Source organism: Rhipicephalus microplus, chromosome 3 (genome assembly GCF_043290135.1).
Source record: "Rhipicephalus microplus isolate Deutch F79 chromosome 3, USDA_Rmic, whole genome shotgun sequence".
Lineage (NCBI taxonomy): Eukaryota > Metazoa > Arthropoda > Arachnida > Ixodida > Ixodidae > Rhipicephalus > Rhipicephalus microplus.
The window spans coordinates 222,274,619-222,298,846 of NC_134702.1; the positions used below are offsets into that span (position 1 = coordinate 222,274,619).

Consider the following 24,228-nt stretch of genomic DNA (forward strand, 5'->3'; position numbering starts at 1 on the left):
CAATCATATAACGTCACCACTGGCGTCTTGATTCCGCAGGCCGTAGAAGTTGTAGTAGCAATTACACCATTACAATGTCGTGCGATGTCATTTGTTCACGTAAAAACACGATGTATTCTCTTTGTCAAATGTGTGCCTATTCCGGAGTCACTGCCAAACCGAGGGAGGTTCAGAAAGCTTTCGAAGACAAGATGAATAGAATCTACAAAGAGAAAAAGCGGGCAGATCTCACGCAACGTAAGAATCAGTTTTACTAGAAATATACAGTTAGTAAGCGGCTACGTTGCACTTTATTGCATTCTGCCAAGCGCTATGAAGTGCATCGAACTATTGTGCTTGTGTTAATGCAGTAGCTGTGACCCTGCCATGACTTTGTCCTACACGCATGCCGCTATATTTCCAATGCCCACAAACTTTTGGTGGCGCTCTCTGGGATTCAAGGTGGTGCCTAGAGAGGGTCAGCCGGTTTGTTATCATAGCAACAAATAGAATGTGCAGACGCACGGCTTTCTACAGATGTAGTCATGATCAAATATGCAAAGAATTCTAGACCAAAATATATTCCCAATATGTGAAAGTGCAAGTGCTCGCAACTCAATCAATTGCTGTGGCATAAACTGTTATATTAAAGCTCCATTCCCCTGCAACAGCGAAGCTTTGCGAAATTTTGTGCATGCTACAGATAATTGCATAGACTCGATTCGAATCATGAACGGAATGCCACTCCCGAGTAGGAAGGAAACCTAGCCTTATTGACAGAATCGCCACAGCAGTGCACCGCTAAAGGTGCGTCTACACTAGTGCGAAACGACGCCGATTTGTTCTGCCACGGCCGGACTCGACGCTCCTTCCGCACACTCCGTAAGAGGAGCGCCGGAGAAAGAGTCGAGTTCGGCCGTGGTTCTGCCGACTGTCTTTGGGAGTGTCTTTTGTCTTATTGTCGTCCTATTTACACTGCAACGACGCATACAGTCCACCAACAGACTATGGAAGACTTTGTCTTCACCTTGTGCTCACAGTTTTTCGTTGGCCAAATCTGTACCCGGATGATTCATATTTTGCTCGAACAGGCGCCTTCAGTAGGGGAACTGTTTTGATCAAATTTTATGTTCCGAAGCTCAGCGCTTAAGCAAGAAATCTAGCAAATAAAATTTAAAGATTCGCCACATCTCCCTCTCCTTTACTCATAAGAGAAGACGAAAACATGGTTTCCCTAAATTGCGCTGATATAGAGTGACACCTTTCAAGGGGTATTGCAACACTTTTTCAGCATTCTTAGAAATTGCTGCCGAGCAGTAGTCGGGGCTCACGAGAACCCGCAAAATATATATTGTAGTGCCCCACGCAACCCGGATTTTACACTACATATTCAATAAGAGCTAAAAAAGTGCTTTTTCTTCTGTCGACAAACGATGTGGTAGAGAGAAGAATTCATGCATCCCAATCCTATCTTGCACTTAACGAGTTCTACTTGTTCGTATACATTATGTTACTGGAATACCGGACTGCGTTTACCATGTTACCGATATGTCAGCTTTTGAAAAGTTTTAGCTCCAATGCGTAAACATTTATGAACGTTCATAAACGTATATCTTTCATCATCATCAGCCTGACTACGCCCGCTGCAGTGCAAGCCTATGATGATCCGTTTATCAATGTTGTGGTGGGCTTTCCGCTGCCACGTTATACCAGCGAACTTTTTAAATCTCATCGACCCACCCAACGTCATGTCTCCGCTTCATGCGTTTGTCTTCTCTGGGAATCTAGTCAGCTATGCGTAATGATGAACGGTTACCCTGGCTACGTGCTACGTTGCCGGCCCATTTCCATTTCTTCCTCTTGATTTCAACTATGATATTGCCACGTTGCTTTCCTCGAGTGTTGTACCTCCGTTACACTAAGTTCAGCGCAAACCACGCCTACCATTTTCGAGGGGCTTGAGGTCTGTAGTGGATTGTTATGTCAAGATTATGCACACATCATGAGCAATAGAGATTACTCGAGAATCTACGTCACTGCTAGTGATAACGCTAGATCATTTGATGGCAACGGTATGAATTCCTACACGCTTTACCGCTTGTCAGTTGATTGACAGCCTACGTTCTCCTCGCCGCTACCAGTGCCAGTGTCTCGCAGTAATTTAACTCTCCTTTCACGTGGCCATAAGTTCGGCCTCAATAAACAGTTTATTATTCAACCTGCAGTTTTCTCCCTTCATCCACGTCACCACTCCATGACATCTGGTCGAGGTGCTTCCTGTTCATGTACGAAACTTCCCCCTTCAATCGATAGCCAAGCCATAACCATAAACCAAACATCTCCGCCAACCTGGACTTGCAAGCAAGCTACCGGCAACAAGGGCTACCTCGGGAGTACGGGCTCTGCCGGATAACAGTCGTAAACCGAAAGACACCACCACTACTGCATCAGCTGACAGCCACTGTTCCAACGCCTGCCATGGTCGTAATGCAGCAGCCAAAAGAGCCACACATCATCCACAGATCTTATTTCAAAAACCAGAGACCTGGCTCGAGACGTACGACCGAGTAGCAGCCTTGAACCAGTGGCACCCAGAAGGAAAGCTGCACCGCGTCTACTTCTGTCGGGAAGACGCGGTGATGACCTAGATATAGAGTTGGAAGTCTGCACTTCACTCCTGGGATTTTTTTTTTGCGGCACATGCCTGAAAACTGTCACGAGCGTCACCCGCACAGAAAGGACCACAGTTTTGCCGGAGACACAGGTGCAATTGCCAAACGAAAAGGTCATCTTCACGGAAGAAGATACTAAACTGTTTCGGCACGCCGATCATGCCGTGGCTGAGAACAAGAAGCTCCGCTTCCTTATGTGGGGGGGGGGGGGGGGTGGTGAAACCAGAGTTGTTTGTGGGACCTGTTCGCAACCCACCCAAGACTGTTGACGAATTTCTCCCCGAGGCCACGACAATAGATAAGGCACTTTAGATGCGCACAAGCCAGTATGACCGTCACTCTTTAGCTGCCAACTACACAGAAGTCCATGCCCTCAGCACGAAAGACCGGCGTGACACGATTAAACAGATCGTGCGAGAGCAGCTAAGAAGCTTGTTGCCTTCGTCGCAGCCCCAAGTGGATTAGATGGCCGACACTGTCCGCGAAGGAGTTCGCCAATCGCTTGGAGTTTCCGAAGCTCCGCAGCCTAAGCCGCAAGTGATGTTACGTTCCTGCAACCCGACGCTACGCTCCCCCTCGACACCCACGTCAAGAAGCCGCACCATCGCAGTTCCACCGCCAGACACCACCACTATCGATGGCATACCGCCCACCCACCAGCCAGTGCAACGCTCAGAGGACAACCGACGGGTGGCGTACCCCCAACGACCGACCTCTGCGCTACATTTGCGGAGAAGTAGGCCACACCTACCAGTTTTTTGTGATTCTTAAAAAAGCAAAGAAGATAAACGTGAGCCCTGTCAATGTCTGCGTCACAGCGCGACACCTCAACAATAGCTCATGAGAGATAGGGTTAAGGAAGGATTTAAAAATAGAATTAAATGTATAGATAGAGAAAGAGGGAAGAAGAGAGCGTGGCGCAGAAGCAGCGACACCAAGAAGTAAGCAGAAGATAGACACGGTCGCAGAAGGAAAGATAGACACGGTCGCAGGAGTCCGAGGATGGCGCACCACACAGTGAGAGCTCTTGTCGGCGTCTGGAGATGGCGTAGGACGAGCCAGTCGGCCAGATCTGCGCTGTCATCGGAGATCACGGGGGCACAACCGGTTGGTGCGAAATCCAGAGTGAGTCACACCTGCCACCGCTGCCAGTACCGTCAGATTGGACTGCGTAGTTTAGCCGTAGACGCGCCGCGTCCACAGCGGGGGGGAGACCCCGTGACATCGCTGACTACGTCGCAGCAGCACAGTAGACACCTGGAGAAACTTCCCTTTTGCCGTTACCGAGCCGCTATATGCCGCTTCACCACCAGCCGTACACTGGCCCAACGCGGGGCCGGTCCTACTGCGCTTATCCGGTAAACTAATGGCAGCAATCGCTGGAGGTATGGTTGCTGTGTGGCGAACTACGAAAGATCTTATGGCAACGTCACCGCGACGGTACTCTCCGAACTCCACGCGAACCAAGCAAAGCTCTCACGATGGCACCCCATTTACTGATGACGATCTAACGACACAAGATGGAAGCAGCGTAACAAGCCGACGAAGCCGTGACCCACCTCCACGACTTAATTGCAATGTGAGACGACGAACTCTCAACCTCAGCGTTCTCGTCGATGGCCACAGTGTGACAGCTCTCGTGGATACCGGAGCCGACTATTCGGTCATCATGGAGCGTTCGCTATGAAGGTAAAGAAAGTGGAGCACGCCTGGGAAGGCCCTGAATTAAGAACAGCTGGGGGTCACCTAGTAACGCCGGAGGAAAACTGCACAGTGAGAGTATGCTATAACAACCGTATTTACTCCGCAAGCTTCGTAGTACTACAGCGGTGCTCGAGAGATATTATCCTTGCTATGGACTTCTTAGGCCTTCGTGGCACAGTCATCAATCTGAGATCGAAGTCGATAATTGTATCAACAGAACAAGCCCTACCGCCGCACACGCCACCCGAGAAGCAAGCCTTGAGTTTACTAGAAGATCAAATCACCGTTCCTTTTTCATCCAGCATCAACGTTTGTGTCGGGTCTCGGAAATCAGCATGCATGCAAGGCGTCATTGAAAGCGACCAGCAGCAGTTGATCAATCGCGAGATTTGCGTCGCAAAAGGAACAGCCGAGCTGAGAGGGGGGAAAGCAATATTGATGCTCACGAACTTCAGCAACGAGTACGAACACGTGAGCAAAGGCACAATACTTGCCTATTTTGAAAAAATTCTTGGAGCCAGCAGCGTCATCGTCCTCGCCAAGTCTACTGAACCTGCATTGATGAGTCGAGGTCTCCAAGGGGATTCAGACGTCAATTTAACTCTTCTGATGAATACGTTGAAACGGCTGAGAAACCTGCTCTTGCAATACGAGGACTGCTTTTCATCGTCGTCGAAAATTTGGCAGACACCAGTAGCAAAGCATCGCGTCCTAACAGAGGAGAGAACCCAAAACACTCTGTGAGAGTCCGTACAGAGGTTTGATGCGCGAGTGGAAGGCAATGAGTAAACAAGTCGACGAACTCTTACTCGACCATATCATACAACCTTCAAATGTCCGCGGGCGTCACTTGTGGTGTTAGTGAAAAAGAAAGATGGCACTTTACGCTTCTGCATCGATTATATTCACCTGAACAAAATCACGAAGAAGGATGTGTGTACTCTCCCATGGATAGACAACACTTTTGATCGACTCCACAACGAAAGCGAGGTATTCTTCGTTAATTAACCCCAAGACCGGCCATTGTCAAATCGAAGCTGACGAGAGAGACCAAAAAAGACTGCCTTTATAACACCAGGCGGCCTCTCCGAATTCAAGGTGTTGCCGTTTGGTTTTCGCGTGGCCCCTGTAGCTTTCCAATGCGTTATGAATACCGTACTAACTGGATTGAAGTGGCAGACTTGTCTCATGTACATGGACGATGTCATCGTGTTTTCCTCAAGCTTCGACGAGCATCTCAGGCACTTTGAAGATGTACTTCAAGCGATCAAGACCTTCGGACTCACTCTCAAGCCAGAGAAGTGCTGCTTCGCGTATGAAGAACTCATGTTCCTGGGCCACGTCATAAGCAAGTCCGGCGTACGCCCGGACATGGAGAAGACAAGCGCCATCTCTGCATTCCCTCCACTCACTGAGAAAAAAATACGTCCGTCCATTTCTTGACCTCGGCGTCCATTACAGGCGATTCGTTGAAAACTTCGCTCGGATCGCCGAACCACTCAGTAACCCTACTAGGTGCAACGTGCGACTTAAGTGGGAAATGCCGCAGCGGGAAGCATTCAAAAAACTAAAACGACGCCTGCAGACGCCTTCGTTTCTTGTGCATTTCGACGAATCTGCCGAGACAGAAATGCATACCGATGCAAGCAGTGTAGGACTCGGTGCCGTTCTTGTACAGATGACTGATGGAGAGGAAAGGGTCACCAGTTATGCCAGCTGGTCGCTATCAAATGCAGAAACCAACTATTCTACAACAGAAAAGGAGTGCCTTACGATCAGTTGGGCTTTTTTGATGTTTCGCCCCTACATTTATGGCCGGTCCTTTAGAGTTGTAAGTGACCACCACGCCTTCTGTTGGCTGGCAAGCTTGAAAGACCGTTAGGCTCGTCTCGCAAGATGAATCCTGAGACTGCAAAAATTTGACATTTCCGTCGTTTACAAGTGTAGAATCATGCACTTCGACACCGACTGCCCGTCTCGTACCCCCGTAAACGCACCACCGCAGGACGACCGGGATGGTGACTGCTTCTTAGGAACTGTAATTGCCGACGACTTCGCTGAACGACAATGAGCCGATCCGGAACTCAGGGGCCTTAAGGAATACCTTGATGGCAGTGCTGCCATGGTCCCGAAAGTATTCAAGTGGACACTGACGTCGTTTATCGTGCGAAATGGTGTTCTTCAAAAGAAAAACTTGGCACGTCGAGCAAAGTAGCTTCTCGACATGCTTTTCGCATTGGGACCAGAAGAACTCCAGGCCCTGCAAGATAACCCCACAGGCGGATGCCTGGGTGTTTTCCGCAGGCTTGCCAAGATACAGGAAATTTATTACTGGCCTCGCCTTGCTGCCGACATTGCTCGTTACGTGAAGAATTTCCGAGATTGTTAGCGAAGGAAGATACCCCCGACTAGGCCAGCTTGACTTCTACAGCTCATTGAGCCACCACGCCGACCAGCCCAGCAAATCGGCAGTGACCTAGTAGGGCCGATTCCTGCCAGGAAACAAATGGATCATCATCGCTACCGACTACCTCACACGTTTTGCCGAGACAGGGGCGTGCCTAGGGGCTGTGCATGTGAGGTAGCCAAGTTCTTTGTTGAAAACATCGTTCCACGTCCCGGTGCACCGGAGGCCTTCGTCACCGACAGAACTACGGCCTTTACAGTGGACTTGACGCAGGCTATCTTGAGGTACATTCAGACAAATCAATGCCAAGCCACCACCTACCATACCCAGACTAGTGGCCTCACTGAGCAGCTAAACAAGATGGTCGCCGACATTCTGGCCATGTACGCCGATGTCGAACACTAAACGGGGGACGCTATTATGCTGTGCGTGACCTTTGCATGCAGCACCGCAGTGCAAGAAACGACACAGACGTCGCCATACAAGTTGGTATACGGAAGGAACCCGACAACGACGCTCAACGCCATGCTGCCAATCGTCCCTGATGAAGAAAACCTCGACGTCAACGTTTATCCTCAGCGCGCGGAAGAAGCTCATCATGTCGCCCGCCTGCGCATCAAGAATAAGCAGGTGGCCGACAGCCGCCACAACAATCTTCAACGGAGCTTGGTGGAGTACCAGCCCAATGACCCTGTCTGGGTATGGACGCCGATACGCCATTGAGGACTCAGTGAAAAACGTCTGCGACGGTACTTCTAACTTTGCAGAGTAGTTCGACGTCTCAGCCCACTTGTTTACGAGGTTATTGTTGATAGCATTATGAACTCTCTACGGCGGCGTGCTTTACCTAATTTCATCCAAGTTGTGCGGATTAAACCATTTGATGCGCGAACCTTAGGGCTGATATTTGTTGCTGTTGTGTGTGTTGATTTCTTTCTTATCGTACATCAGTCTTTTGTCAAAGCTTCGAGACAATGCCTTTTCCAGAGCGCGGCAATGCCACGTTCCTTTCCCTAAGTTTTTTCGGCTGCTGACACGCAAGTCGCGGGATTGAATCCCGGCTGTGGTGGCTGCATTTTCGATGGAGGTGGAAATGTTGTAGGCCCGTGTGCTCAGATGAGGGTGCACGTTAAAGAACCCCAGATGCTCTAAATTTGCGGATCCCTCTACTACGGCGTCTTTATTAATCATATGGTGGTTTTGGAACGTTAAATTTTACATATCAATCAATAAATATCCTTAAGTTTTGTTATCACCCTGTTACACTACATTCAGCGTAAACCACGCTATCACAGAACGAGCGCTGAAAATGGGCGTGCCGCCAAATTCTTGCGATAACACGCGAGAGAGCGCCGCGAGGTCAAAAGAAAAAAAACATCCAAGGCTCCCCGGGCGCGCGACTCCCTCTCTCCGCGGAAGCGTGGCTTCGCCGACGAACCTCCTCACCCCACATCGGCGGCCGAGATAGCCCGCGAAAGTTCTAGAACGAAAGGGGCGTGGTCATACCAAGTTGAGTCATCGGCCGCGGAGGGCATTCCAACCATCTCGCCCTCTTCCCAGCCTTCGCTGCGTATCACGCCGACGAAATGACGAGAACCTTCTGGAATGTCGCGCGCAAGGTATTTAACCGAGCAGCCGAGATGAGAGATCAGGAGAGGACGTAAGTTAGCGCAAGAGCGCGTAGGGATTCCACCGTGTAGTCGGCGAAGGTTTTGTCCGTAGAGACAAAGCAGGAGATGAAGAGGATTTCCACCTGAGGGGTGATGACTCGAGCTACAGGCAAGAGTGTGTGTTTATCGCTATCGAGCGAAGACGCGTGGCAACAGCTGCGTGTATGACGCCGACGTGTTCCGGCGAAGAAGTTTGAAGCTTGGAGAGTGGCCTATTGAAGACGGGAGGTTTCCTGGAAGAGAAACTTCGGCGAGGTTTCCTGGAAGAGAAACTTCGAGGGCTGCGGAACGACAACAACGCTGGACTTTGAGTGAGTGATTCTCGGAAGAGTATCATCTAGACTTTGGTTCCAAGAACTTTGGACTGAATAGGTTTTCTATCTCTTTAGTCCTAAAGTGTCTTGGTTGTTCAATGCATGCGACTGCATTGTAGTGCGCATTGTTGTCTGTGTCCGTTGTTTCGAGTGTGGCTGATTGTACTTTGTAGTACGTTGTCTGATTCGTTTGATTGGTGACATATTGTATGCAAATATTGTGTAGTGTGCATTTTTGTGTATTGTTTTCGATCTGCCTTTATTGAGAATATAATTTTGTTTGTTTATCAACTCTCGGCTCTGACTTGTTCTTTGGGCCACAGCCGGCGTCCGCTGGCGTGCCAAAAAGGACCACTTCTAAATTGTCCACGCTTTCGTGGTGCGGTTTGGGGGGCCGATACTTCGGCCCTTGGAATTAGCCCGGCGATCGCCTCCCTAATTAACGGGACCTGTGTGTGACAATTAATCTGGCGTCCGCGACAGGACCTTTTGGTGCACACTGCGTCCAAAGTAGTGAGAAAGAGCCTCGAGGTGTTGATAGTGCTATCGGTACGATTTTGTGTGTTGTTCAGTGTTCTCGTTAACGAGTGCAGGAGAGTGTTCCAAAAGACTGATTTAGGCAGATACTTTTTGCACGTGGCAAGGTTTTATTTGCGAGACACCATGATCTCGAAAAGTTAGTTGCCCTTGGTGAGAAGATGGGACTCTCTGGCGCCGAACTATGGAAATGGGTAAGCCAGAAGGAGAAAGAGGCGGTGGAGAGAGAGAGGTTGGCAGCTGAGAGGGCCAAGGAAGAAAAGGCAGCTGAGTTGGAGAGAGAAAAGCTGGCAGCTGAAAAGGCGAAAGAAGAAAGAGAGGTAAGGGAGCGACAGCTGAAAGAAGAAAGAGAGCATCAATTGAAGTTGGAGCTGGAGAGAGAAAAGTTGGCAGGCGTAAGGGCGAGAGAAGAAAGAGAGCAGCAATTGAAGTTGGAGCTGGAGAGAGAAAGACTGGCAGCAGAGAGGGCGAAAGAAGAAAGAGAGGAAAGAGAACGGCAGTGACAGCACGAGATAGAACTCGAGCGGCTCCGTTTGCAACAGCGAAGCGAAACTCCCGTCCAAGCTAGAGTTGAAAGTAGCGAACGGGAAGATCATGGCTTCCGCTTGAACCCAAGCAAGCTGCTCGTGGCGTTTGATGAAAGGAAGGACGACCTTGACGCGTACCTTCACCGATTCGAGGCGATTGCGAAGAGCCAGAATTGGCTGGAACATCAATGGGCAACTGCTTTGAGTACTTGCTTGAGTGGTGAAGCGCTCAGTGTGTACGGTAGGCTGACGCCGACCGATGCAGCCAACTATGCCAAGGTGAAAGCTGCTTTGCTGAAGCGATTTAGATTTACCGTGGAAGGATTCCGGGACAGATTTCGGACAGGAACGCCAGCTGATAGTGAGACGGCTACGCAGTATGCCGCCCGACTTTGCCATTATTTCGACAGATGGATTGAACTTTCAGGGACAGCGCATGAGTACGATGAACTTAGAGAGCTCCTAATTAGAGAACAATTTCTTACTAGTTGCCACCCAAGCCTGTCGCTGTGCTTGAAAAAGAGGAAAACTAAGTCACCTGAAGACATGCTTGAATTAGCCGATCAATTCCTGGAAGCGCAAGGTGGCACTATTTTGGCCAAGGTCAAAAAGGAATGTCCTGAAGATTAGAAGAAATCGGCACCCGAACAAAAGAAGCGTGCACCGGAGAGCATACCGCGATGTTTTCTGTGTAACCGAGTGGGTCACCGTGCTAACCACTGCCGAACTAATTTCACGAGCCCCACGGTTGTAAAATGTTTCAAATGTGGTCAGACTGGGCACAAGGCAGACGCATGTCGTAACGGAGCGAGTCAAACTCACCAGGTATCCTGTGCACAAGTGGCATCAAAAACCGTTGATGACGTCACCGATGGATTTGTAGAGCTGAAAAATGGGGAGAAAATCCCTATTGTGTGTGCTGTAATGACAAAACAGCAAACAGGTGCTACGAAGGAAATGCCTGTGATGGCTGGAAAAGTGGCGGGAAGGCGTGTAGACGTCTTAAGAGACACTGGGTGCTCCGCTGTAATAGTACGAAGAGACCTAGTCCGCGACGACGAACTCACGGGCCAGACCAGCCTGATTTACACCGTCGACCGTTCGGTTATGAGGCTGCCTGAGGCCAAGGTCAAGATCGAGACGCCCTTCTACAGTGGAATCGTTTCTGCCTTCTGCATGGATGATCCATTGTATGACGTAATCGTGGGGAACATCGAGGGCGCCCGTTCGCCGGACCAACCCGAATCACTGGAAGAGGACCCAGAAATCGATCCACCATCGATTGCAAACCCTCACGACCAACCAGCCACGGGCGATGAGGACATAGTCGCAGTTGCGACCCGAGCACAGACCAAAGCCCAGTCGAAGCCATTCCAGCCCCTTCCTGCACCCGATTCCGAGGAGGACCCGAGCTTCAGCTATGCCGAGGAACAAATACAGGACGAGTCGTTAAAACCCTGCCTTGCGCAAATCGACAAGGACCTCAGATGCCGTAATATTAAATGCGCGATAATGTTCAAGCAGGAAGATGGACTGCTCTACAGGTACAATACGGAGAGGAGTGGACGGCGGATACGACAGCTGTTGGTGCCGAAGAACCGCCGAGAGGCTGTTATGAAGCTAGCCCACGATGGGATAATGGCTGGGCACCCGGAAGCCGAGAAAACCAAAGACCGAACTCAGGAAGAATTCTTCTGGCCCGGTGTCAGAGCCGACGTGAAACGGTTCGTGGCGTCTTGCGATATCTGCCAGCGAACTGTGCCAAAAGGAAGGGTGCCACACGTGTCACTCGGCCAGTCCCCCGTCATAGACATCCCCTTTAAAAGGGTAGCCATTGATATAGTAGGCCCTATCCGACCTCCATCTGGTCAAGGAAACCGCTATATCCTGACTCTCGTCGATTGCGCCACGCGCTATCCGGAGGCAGTTGCACTACCTGGCATAGAGACCGAACGAGTCGCAGAGGCCCTCGTTAAGATGTTCTCCCGTTTTGGTGTACCGAGGGGAATTTTAAGTGATAGGGGCTTGAATTTCACGTCGGAGTTAATGAAGGAAGTGGCACGACTTCTATCGGTGCGCCAACTCCATACCACCCCTTACCACCCGATGGCCAACGGGATGGTGAAAAAATTTAATGGCACCCTGAAGACTATGCTCAAAAGAATGTGTGCGGAGAAACCAAAAAACTGGGACAGATTCCTCGGTCCGTTGCTGTTCGCGTACAGAGAGGTTCTCCAGGCAAGTCTCGGCTTTTCACCATTCCAGCTATTGTACGGCCGACATGTCCGGGGACCTCTGCCGATATTAAAGGAAGTCTGGACGAACCAAGAGCTAGACGATGAGCTGAAGACAACCTACCAGTACGTATTGGATCTCCAAAATCGTCTAGAAGAGACGTGCCGCCTAGCTCACGAAGAACTCCGAAGGGCGGGAGCACGCTACGCTAAGTGCTACAATCGAAAATCAAGGGTTAGAGTATTCCAACCAGGAAATAAGGTTCTCATCGTGCTCCCTACTGACAAAAATAAACTCTTGCTGCATTGGAAGGGGCCCTTCGAAGTGCAGGCGACAATTGGGGACTTCGATTACTCCATAAAGACGCCGAGCGGGCCGAAAATTTTCCATGCCTATTTGCTGAAGAAGTATGCGGAACGGGAAACGAACCAAGATGCGCCGCATCAATGCCAAGTCATCGTGGGGGTTATTGACAATGGAGATGAACAAGAACTACCGGTGCCGGAGTTCGTGAAGACAGAAGGGATTACTGACGTCAAGATCTGCCCAAGTATGACAGACCAACAAAAGGAGGAGTTGGAGAAAACCCTGACAGCACACTCTAAAATATTTTCGAATGTCCCGGGCAAGACAGATTGGGTGGAGTGCCACCTCGAGACAGTGACGGAGTCCCCAGTTTACGTCAAACAGTACCCGTTACCTTTTGCTACGACTAAAGACGTCGAGGCCGAGGTACAGCAAATGAAAACACTGGGCATAATTGAAGTCTCGAAATCGCCCTATAATTCCCCCGTGTTGCTTGTGGACAAACCGGACAAAACCAAGCGGTTTGTAGTCGATTTCCGGCGCCTGAACAACCTCATAATAGCAGATGCAGAGCCCATGCCTAGAGCAGATGCCGTTTTTGCCAGTGCCACAAACAAAAGATACTTCTCTAAGTTAGATTTTGTTAAGGGCTACTGGCAAATCCCACTCTCTCAGCAGTCGAAACCTAAGACTGCGTTTTCGACAAAATCCGGTCTCTACCAGTTCTGCTACATGCCTTTCGGGATCAAAACGGCACCCGCCGTGTTCGCCCGGCTGATGCGACTAGTCACTGAGGGAATCCCGGGCATTGAACATTACTACGACGACGTACTCATAATAAGCACGACCTGGGAGGAACACCTATCCACGCTCAAACAACTCTTTGCTCGAATTCAGGCTGCTGGGTTGACCGTGAGACCAAGCAAGTGTGAGTTGGGAATGAATGAGATTGATTTCCTTGGGCATCACATTGGACAAAACATGCTTGCTCCACTGGGAAAGACTCTTGACAAAATCCAAGCTGCAACCGCCCCAAAGACGAAGCGACAGGTACGCGCTTTTCTCGGGTTGACCAGCTATTATTGGGAGTTCATTCCAAATTATGCCGAGATCAGCGCCCCTCTCACAGAACTGATAAAGAAGGGTGAAAGCAACTTAGTAAAATGGACGACGACACACGAGAAAGCATTCGCGAAACTCAAGGAATGCATCTCGAGCCCTCCCGTGCTCCGCCTCCCAGACTTAACCAAGGAATTCATCCTCCGCACCGACGTTTCCGACACCAGCCTCGGGGCTGTGCTCTTGCAGTCACACGAAGGGACCCTGCATCCTATAGCATACGGCAGTCGCAAACTACTTCCCCGGAAATCATCCTACAGCTCCATCGAAAGAGAATGTCTAGCCCTGGTGTGGGGGATACAGAAGTTTAATATTTATCTCTACGGAGTGCTTTTCTTGGTCCAAACTGACCACCAGCCTCTCCAATACATAAAACAGGCTAAACAGCTCAACAGCAGAGTGCTGAGGTGGAGCTTGCTTCTGCAAGAGTATCAGTTCCGAGTCGAGCACATCAAGGGATTTGATTGATATGTGGGGTTTAACGTCCCAAAACCACTATATGATTATGAGAGACGCCGTAGTAGAGGGCTCCGGAAATTTAGACCACCTGGGGTTCTTTAACGTGCACCCAAATCTGAGCACACGGGCCTACAACATTTCCGCCTCCATCGGAAATGCAGCCGCCGCAGCCGGGAGCACATCAAGGGAAGCGAGAACGTTGGTGCCGACTACCTTAGCCGAGTTTGAATGTTTTGGAAGTCGCTGACAGCAGGGAATGCAATGGGCTGTGTTGTTATTGTGTTATCCGTTGTCGAGCAAATCAAAATGTTTGTTACGGTGATGTGATGTGATGTATTGTATAATTGATTGTAATGAAAGAACTTTGTACCCTGGTATCGTTTGGAATGTGTGATGAAGTGTTGTAGTCATGTACCTGTGGCTATATTTCACGTGTCGTAGAATTGAATTACAATGTATAGTTGTATTGAGGATCTATTGCGAATGTGAAGTGTCATGAGCGAAGGTTTTTGTTACAGTCTTTCAGAGTGTGTGGTGACTGTTCGCGCTCGTTTGTGTGGTTTTGAATATTATGAGGTAATATTCTTAAAGTGGGAGGCAGTGTCACAGAACGAGCGCTAAAAATGGGCGCGCCGCCAAATTCTTGCGATAACGCACGAGAGAGCGCCGCGAGGTCAAAAGGAAAAAAAAGAAAACAAACATCCAAGGCTCCCCGGGCGCGCGACTCCCTCTCCCCGCGGAAGCGTGGCTTCGCCGACGAACCTCCTCACCCCACATCGGCGGCCGAGATAGCCCGCGAAAGTTCTAGAACGAAAGGGGCGTGGTCATACCGAGTTGAGTCATCGGCCGCGGAGGGCATTCCAACGTCTCGCCCTCTTCCCAGCCTTCGCTGCGTATCGCGCCGACGAAATGACGAGAACCTTCTGGAATGTCGCGCGCAAGGTATTTAACCGAGCAGCCGAGATGAGAGATCAGGAGAGGACGTAAGTTAGCGCAAGAGCGCGTAGGGATTCCGCCGTGTAGTCGGCGAAGGTTTTGTCCGTAGAGATTGATTGATTGATATGTGGGGTTTAACGTCCCAAAACCACCATATGATTATGAGAGACGCCGTAGTGGAGGGCTCCGGAAATTTTGACCACCTGGGGTTCTTTAACGTGCACCCAAATCTGAGCACACGGGGTTTTGTCCGTAGAGACAAAGCAGGAGATGAAGAGGATTTCCACCTGAGGGGTGATGACTCGAGCTACAGGCAAGAGTGTGTGTTTATCGCTATCGGGCGAAGACGCGTGGCAACAGCTGCGTGTGTGAAGCCGACGTGTTCCGGCGAAGAAGTTTGAAGCTTGGAGAGTGGCCTATTGAAGACGGGAGGTTTCCTGGAAGAGAAACTTCGGCGAGGTTTCCTGGAAGAGAAACTTCGGGGGCTGCGGAACGACAACAACGCTGGACTTTGAATGAGTGATTCTCGGAAGAGTATCATCTAGACTTTGGTTCCAAGAACTTTGGACTGAATAGGTTTTTTATCTCTTTAGTCCTTAATTGTCTTGGTTGTTCAATGCATGCGACTGCGTTGTAGTGCGTATTGTTGTCTGTGTCCGTTGTTTCGAGTTAGGCTGATTGTACTGTGTAGTACTTTGTCTGATTGGTTTGATTGGTGACATATTGTAACCAACTATTGTGTAGTGTGCATTTTTGTGTATTGTTTTCGATCTGCCTTTATTGAGAATATAATTTTGTTTGTTTATCAACTCTCGGCTCTGACTTGTTCTTTGGGCCACAGCCGGCGTCCTCTGGCACGCCAAAAAGGACCACTTCTAAATTGTCCACGCTTTCGTCGTGCGGTTCGGGGGGCCTATACTTTCGCCATTGGAATTAGCCCGGCGATCGCCTCCTTAATTAACGGGACCTGTGTGTGACACACGCCTAGAATGTTTGAGAGGCTTCAAGGATTTAGTGGATCGTTTTGTCAAGATTACGCCCGCTTCATGAACAACACAGAATATTCGAGAACCTACGTCGCCGCTAGCGATAGCGCTAGATTATTTGATGGCAAGAGTGTGAATTCCGACCCACTTCACCGCTTGTAAGTTGATCGACGGCCGACGCTCTCCTCGCCGCTACCTGTGCCAGTGCCTCGCAGTAATCTAACTCTCCTTTCACGTGGCCACAAGTTTGGCCTCAATAAACAGTTTATTATTCGACCTGCAGTTTTCTCCCTTCATCCACGTCACCACCCCGTGACAACTGGACAAGGGGCTTCCTGTCCATGTTCGGAACTCTCCCCTCCAATCGATAGCCAAGCCATAACCGTGAACCAAACATCTCGGCCAACCTGGACCTGGATGCAAGCTACCGGCAACAAGGGCTACCTCTGGAGTACGTGCTCTACCGGATAACACTCGTAAACCGAAAGACACCACCACTACTGCATCAGCTGACAGCCACTGTACCAACGCCTGCCATGGTCGTAATGCAGCAGCCAAAAGAGCTACACATCTTCCACGGATCTTCATTTCAAGAACCAGAGACCTGGCTCGAGACGTACGACTGAGTAGCAGCCTTGAATCAGTGGGACCCGGAAGGAAAGCTGCGTCGCGACTACTTCTGTCGGGAAGACGCGGCGATTACCTAGATTGAGAATCGGAAGTCTGCACTTCCCTCCTGGGATTTTTTTTTTGCGGCACATGCCTGAAAACTGTCACGAGCGTCACCCTCACAGAAAGGACAACAGTTTTGCCGGAGACCCAGGTGCAACTGCCAAACGAAAATGTCATCTTCACGGAAGAAAATACAAAACTGTTTCGGCACGCCGATCATGCTGTGGCTGAGAACAAGAAGCTCCGCTTCCTTATGCGGGGTGTGAAACAAGAGTTGTTTGTGGGACCTGTTCGCAACCCACCCAAGACTGTTGACGAATTTCTCACCGAGGCCACGAGAATAGATAAGGCACTTGAGATGCGCACAAGCCAGTATGACCGTCACTCTTTAACAGCCAACTGCGCAGAAGTCTATGCCCTCAGCACGAAAGACCAGCGTGAGACAATTCGACGGATTCACGTCAGTACCCCGTGACAATATCCTTGACCGCAGATTGTTTGCTGAGCCACTCTGGTCTGGTCTCTTGAGGATATACCAATAGTTTTCCTTTCCATAGTTCCCTTAGTCGTTCTCAACGTAAGTTGAAGGTTTTTTGTATGACTCCAGGTTTCTGCTTCGTAGTTAACTGCCAAAAAGATGCAGCTTTTATAGTTATTCCTCTTGAGGATGAATTGCATATTAACATCTACAATTGATGAATGCTTGCGGAGAGTGATTCACCCCATCCTTAATCTTCTATTTATTTTGCTCTCATAGTTACGCTCCACGATTACTACCTGTCCCGAGTAGATGCTTTCCTTTACAACTTCCAGCGTCTCACCACCTAGAGTAAAGTGCTGTTTTTGCCGAGACTGTTGCACATTACTTCATTTTGTGTATATTCATTTTCTGGCCGGCTTTTTTTGTGTTTGCAGTTCTGTAATCACGAGTTTTAGATTGTCTCCTTTGTTAATCATCAAGGCAACGTCATCAACGAATCACAGGTTACTAACATACTCTTCATGAACTCTTATTGATCAATGACAAATGTGACCAATCACAAATCATAATAATTTTACTAGTATATTTCAAGGCATTTGACTGCGTTTGTCATGCCGAACTTCTTCAAAAGTTCAGACATTTTGTAGGGGATGAACCAATTTTATGCTGGATTAAGTGCTATTTAACTAGCCATCTCCCAATAGTCCGGTTGGGAGCCGGCACTTCGAAAGTGCCTGGTATTTTCTGGAGTCCGTCAAGGTTAAGTTCTGGCTGCTATTCTAGTTAGCTTGTTCATAAACAAGACAACATGTAGGGCTATATTTAAAGTTCGGTTATTTGCAGTTGACTGCGTTCAGTATAGACAACTGCTTTTCCAGCAAGATTAAATTAGTCTCAACAATGATTTCGCCTTATGTGCGCAATGGTGTGAGCATTGGCAAATGGTATTTAACATCATTAAAATAGTTGCAATGACCGTAACAAAAATGTCACAGCTATGCCGCAAAGGCAACGCAATTAGCCTGATTGCAACAAATGGGAAAATCTCGCACAGGATGGCAAGCATTTCAAAGTGTTCACCATGTTTCTGTCGCACAAATGATGCAAGAAAGGTACTCACAAGTACAGGTGAACGCGAATGGGCGGTTCAGTCATTACTTCGCTCTGGATGAAAAGTGCGCCTTTTTCTCAAACAGAAACTGTGCAACAACTGCAGTCACCTTTGTGCGCCTGGTAACTAGAACAGAATCATTTGGGTTGAATTCCAAGGCCAGCCATAACGTAAGATCCTCCCCACCGCGACATAAGGGCGAGTGAGCGAGGTTACACCTTCCTCTTCTCCATGGGGTAGAGTACGCGTGGGAGATGAGAGCACGCGCCGCCGCGTCATGACAATGTGGCGACTCGCGCTCATCGCTCTATATTGGTAGTAATGCTGAAAACGCTACAGTTCCCTCCAAGATGAGCGTCAACAGCAGTATGTGGCAGATATAAATCTATGTCGACAACACTTTTAGTTTTTTTTTGTTTTTTCTAAGGGAAGTGCAAACATGGAATGCTAAGTTTACCGAAGACGGGGGTTGTGCAGCCCACTGCCAGCAAATTTGTTGGACTTGCTGGCCTAACGATTCTGTCAGCTACAGCATAGCGACGCTATCAGGATTTCACTGCTCATTGATCCTCCTCTTCCCTACTATACTGATCTTTGTGATAAGAAATAGTGGATGTCCTTCTAAATTTGTGCCTAGGCGTGCATACTTTTTTTATTCTTGTTATTTCTTCTTCAGTGTCTATATCATATGGTGGTTTTGGGACGTTAACCCCCACAAATCAATCAATCATTCTTCAGTGTCTGCACAAGTGACTGAAACATCTGGACTCCTTACTAACGAAAGCCCATTGTCGTTAAAATTTTGTATCATGACGTTTTCTTTACATTAGCATCACTGTGCATTATCCTACCTTGGAATTAGTTATATTGTTTGAATATACAATATTTGTAGACACTTCTATCACCTTCAGTAATTATTCTGACGGGATTGACTATTACTAAATGACCAAAATTCCGACTCTTCCCAATCTAGGGCCCTGAAAACTTCCTGCAAACAAGCGGTGCACTATATTGAAGAGATTGTGTCTATCTCCCTTACCTCCTTCTTCACTAGAAATCTGCCACTTTTTTTTTTCTTTAAGAGAACGACGGTGGCTGTGGCTTTATTGTGCATTTCTTCCAGTATGTTTAAGTAGGGTTGTTTGATGTCCTGATTCGGTAGTGTATGCATTACTGCTGATGTCTCGAATGAGTCAAACGCCTTCTCGTTATATATGAAAGCTATGTATATAAGGGTTGGTTGCATTCCGCGCATTGATCTATTACCTGATTGATAGCGTGAATACAGTCTATTGCGGAGTATCCTGTACAAAATGCTGCTTGGTCATTTGGCCAATCGAACTCTAAGGTCGCCTTAACTATATTAGCTATTCTTTTTGTAAATTGTTTATATAGAACGGACAGTACGCTGATAGGCATGTCATTTTCAATGTTCCTTACGTTTCCCTTTTTATGGATTAAAATGATGTTGGTGTTTTAATATTCTTGTACTCTTCTTGTCAAGAGACACTTAATATGTAAGGTGACCAGTGTTTCTAGCACAACTTCTGTGCCATCTTTCACCAAGTCTGTTGTTACCTTATCCTCACCCGCGTCTTTGCCTCTTCACATTCCTTTTAGGACATTCTTTACTCTCCTTGTAGTTAGTGCTAAGATATAAAATTCCTCTTCACTAATATCGCTTCTCACGATATCATCCTGGTTGTGCTTGTTTTTGTACCGCTCTGTGTAGAACTCCTCCACTACTTCAACTATCCTATCCATATTGATTACGACATTGCGTTTCTTGTTCCTGAATGCATACATGTGATCTTTGCTTATGCACAAGTTTGCTTTCGCAGCGTTTAGACTTCTGTTGCTTTTTACAACCTGCTCTATTTCTTCGTGTTATACCTTCTGATGTCGGCTACCTTCACCCATTGATTAAGTTTGAAAGCTCCAGTAGCTCTGTTTTGTCAGTTGCATGTCAGGCTAATATGGTTTGTCCCCTCTTAATGAAATTTTCCGTCTCCTAGAATGGTTTGCCAGGTTCCCGTCTATAGACGGCACCTGCGACTTCCACTGCACCCCTCACGTTAAAGATCCCCAGGTGGTTTAAATTTCCGGAGCCCTCCACTACGGCGTCTCTCATAATCATATAGTGGATTTGGGACGTTAAACCCCACATATCATCCACTGCACCCTGTTTATGGTAATAATAGGATTATCCTTCATTGTGCCTACGCTAACGTCGGTCACCTCGTTTAGGGCCTCGAATATATTCTGAAGCAAAACACTTCTACTTTCACAGTTCATTGGTTTTTTGTGTTTGTTTTTTTTTGAAATTAGGTGAATAGGAGCTGTTACCAACCACTGTATGGTCACTGCACCTTGCTAACTACTTCTGCATCCTGTACAATGCTTGGGTGTGCACACAGAATGAAGTCTATTTAATGTTTAGTTTCACAATTAAACATCGCTGCGTGCACCTATGGTTAGCCTGTTTTCTGAAGAAGGACTCAAAATGCGTAAACTTTTACGTTCTGCGAACTCTAACATCTATTCTCTGGCATTTCTAAAGCCGATGCCGCATTACCCCACAGCATGGTTTCCGGCCTGTTTCTTGCCAACTCTGTCCTTGAAGGGCCACTCACCAGACTACATAACAAGTTTTAGTCAGACCGCGGAATTTGTTTGTCAGATGAAAACACAAAACGAAATTTTCTCAATGCGGTCATTACTAGCTGAGAAAACGTTTTTGAAGCGGTGCGAAATGAGGATGAGAGCAGGCGAGATCGAAACCCTTGTCGCTCATCCACGTAACCTTCGCAATCCAAGTTTCTTCCCTACTCTATCTGTGGGATACGACCAAGAGGTCACGTGCGTATTACGTGCTCGAGCAAGCCTAACCCTCAAGCACACGAGTGGTGTTTTTCTTGTTGTTTTAGTTTTTGACCAGCGTTATTTTGTGGTCTACTGCCTGTTTCTGCAGGATGACTTGGAAGCGCAGGCTTACACGCGGTAGAATGGATGAGCACAATAAATGCTCGGACTCGTAGGAGCGTTACTTTCGCTTTCACGGCTGTCGTCTGCTGATGCGCTGACCGCACGGACACGAAGCCAAAACCATGCGAAATGCTGGCACATTAGCCGCACATCTCGTTGTATTCACAAAAAAAATAAATAGGGAAAAAAGACGCGCACATTCCCCTAATGCGTATCATTCTTATATCATCTTTTAATATACTCTTCAAGCAACAAATGACATCAACTACGCATGTCGTGTTAAATGATTTCAGCCATGTTACGTGCCACTCTTGACAACGTGAGAAGCTAGCAGACTACGTAGAGGACTAACGTCACTGCACTGCCATGTACGTAGGGCCATTCTTAAGTGCACGCCATGCCCTCATTCTCTGGGCGCGAGCCCACTGAAGGAAGTGGGAGCTGCGTTCATCTTGAAATTCAACCCATTTCTTCGGCGCGTAGCGTTGCGATTTTCGGCAGACATCATCGTGAGCGCTCCATCTACGCTTTGCGCTTGTGAGCTCGAAATTGTCAAGCCTGGTGAGTGGTCATTCAATATCGCCCATGAGAATAGTATACTGTTGCTTTAATAATGGCTGACTTTACGCCTTAATTAAACCGTGCAACAAAACGACCATCATGGCTCACTGCTGGTGCGTAGGCCTTTATGACGTCCAGCCTCTACCTTTTTTTAACTTTCCATATGATACTTTCTACACTACTACTGATTCTATAGTATTTCTGTATGTTGCCTGCAATATCATAGTGCAAATGCACCTCCCTCGTAGTCCTCTTCTGTGACTAATCTACGGTTGCATAGGACGTGTACATTCTTCAGTACTGTGTAAGGCTCACGTCTCCTTCCACCTTCACTGAGCGCTATTACACCTCATTCAGCACCCTCTAATTTCTCCAGCAGCAGAGCTAGACTTGCATCATTGGATAGCATTCCAGCATTGAAGGTAGCGAAGTTCAGATTCTCATGGTGGCCGGTCTGGACCCAGAGATACATACCACCGTCCACTGCGTTGCAGGTCTGACCACTGCCTTTGACAGCTGCTTAGCAGCTGCTGGGGACTGAGAGCCATAGGTTTATGGCTATATCATTGGAAGTTAGCTTTACGATGTATTGCTTTGGGTCATTCAACGCCAAATGTCTCAGTCATTTCGGTCACCACCTCAAATGTGTTCGAAAAAATTGCGCTGATTGACTGCAATAACAAAAGTGAACTGCTGGAATATTTTATATAGAAAAACATGTGGTCACGTGAAGGCCTTCTGCACTTCCTCTAATGTAGTCCTCGTGTTGTTTGTTAACAATATTAATTTAAACGTACCGCTTTATATTTTCATAGCAAATTCAATCTACATGTTACGTTATAGTGCATTCGTTAGGTGTTTGAAGCTCAGTAGTATTAGTGCAACATTACTGGCACATAGACCAAATAGAACTTTGCCAAATTGTGTTGTGTTTGCATTTTTTGTATTGAAATCCTGCACTTTGTGTGAATATCTGAGTATTGAATACTTACTCCGCAGAAGGTGTAGTTTGAGGAAAAAGTGTTTCTAAAGCTCTTAAGATGCTTACTAACAAGGTGCGAACGCGACGTGAGGAACACACACTGCCCATAAAAACGGGTGCTCTAAGAACGTAATGGTGAGGTGTCGTGCTTGTGCGCATCACATTCGTCTTCCCTATCGGCCAATATCAGCGACCCTAGACCATCCAATGACACCTCCGTTGTGCAGTCTGATTAGTGGGCGGTGCCTGTGAATAGAAAGGCCCCATCATTAGCAGCCATATATAACCCCTTAGACGTATGCAATGAAGGCTTCGGTTTATGAAACAGAGTAATCACACCAGCTTCCCGTTTCTGAAAAAATCTTCGATAACAACATAAAGAGAGACTTTACATTGAATTTATATTGCGTGAACTGCATAAAAGCTTTACGTGCTTTTTTTCTTTGCAGATAAATAGAGCGAAGAACTTTCTCATGTATGATTACGGTGCCTCCAAGAACAAGAAACGGTATGGACAGGTAGGAAGTATTTTTCACCGTATACACCCCCGACGTGTCCTTCCGTCCAACCTTCTATCTATCTATCTATCTATCTATCTATCTATCTATCTATCTATCTATCTATCTATCTATTTATCTATCTATCTATCTATCTATCTATCTATCTATCTATCTATCTATCTATCTTTCTATATATGTATCTATCTAATCTATCTATCTTCATATCTATCTATCTATCTATCTATCTATCTATCTATCTGACACTGGTGTACACAAGGGAGGAGTGTTCAAACTTTGCCCGAGTTTTTAAGGTTTTACTTGTGTATAATACATGCACATATGCAACGCACACAAGAACATACATAATGTAACAGTGAGCTGCCCCCCACCACGCCACAAAGCCTTTTTCTGGCGATGATTTCGGGAAGAAAACTGATAACGAAAAAACAGCCTCGAAATTGAGACGTTGTTCAAAAAGCTTTTTTTTAGATTTCAGAAAGGTTCCACAAGGCGCATTCGTCTTTAGGTGACTAGACCTGGGAGGACGTTTGAAATTGAATTCGTCGCCGTTGAAGACAACGTATCGTGACCCTGAGTGGCTTTGTCTTAGAGAAACTTGGCTTGGTTCATTGAATTGCTGCACGGCAACAAGACAAGATATGATGTGACGTAGTGCACAATCATGCACACGTGTTTAGCTGGCTGGGAGCCGCCTTCTATCCAGCATGTATATAACCGCCGCCTTCCTGAATAAGCGTTATTCTTTGATGCACCACACTCAGGCACATCTACATGGTGTCAGAAGTGTGTGGTTAGCAACCAACAACGCAAACAATGGGCGGGTGAAGAGCTGTCTCACAGCCAGGCAACTCGATAGGCTGCGAGTCCCAGAGGATCAGAAACATGGCGAACAGCGAGCAGTCCGCCCGCGTGCACCCAGCCACCCCCGTCAATACGCTGCTACCATCCCCGAAATCCCATGACACAACGGGAGACGTTTGGCAGAACTGGAAGGTCTGTAAGCGAGAGTTCGAGCTCTTCATGACTGCAAGTTACCTGAACCATCACCCGAAAGAGGTACAAGC

General features: G+C 47.8%; 1 protein-coding gene across 1 annotated transcript in view; it reads left to right on the plus strand.

Moving 5' to 3' along the window:
- Nucleotides 1-24,228, plus strand: part of LOC119169265 (lysosomal acid lipase/cholesteryl ester hydrolase) — a 261,381-nt gene that overhangs the window by 223,619 nt on the left and 13,534 nt on the right. The window contains exon 8 of the mRNA XM_075890735.1: nucleotides 23,093-23,161. Within this exon, the coding sequence (XP_075746850.1) occupies nucleotides 23,093-23,161 (69 nt within the window). The remainder of the gene's footprint in view (nucleotides 1-23,092; nucleotides 23,162-24,228) is intronic.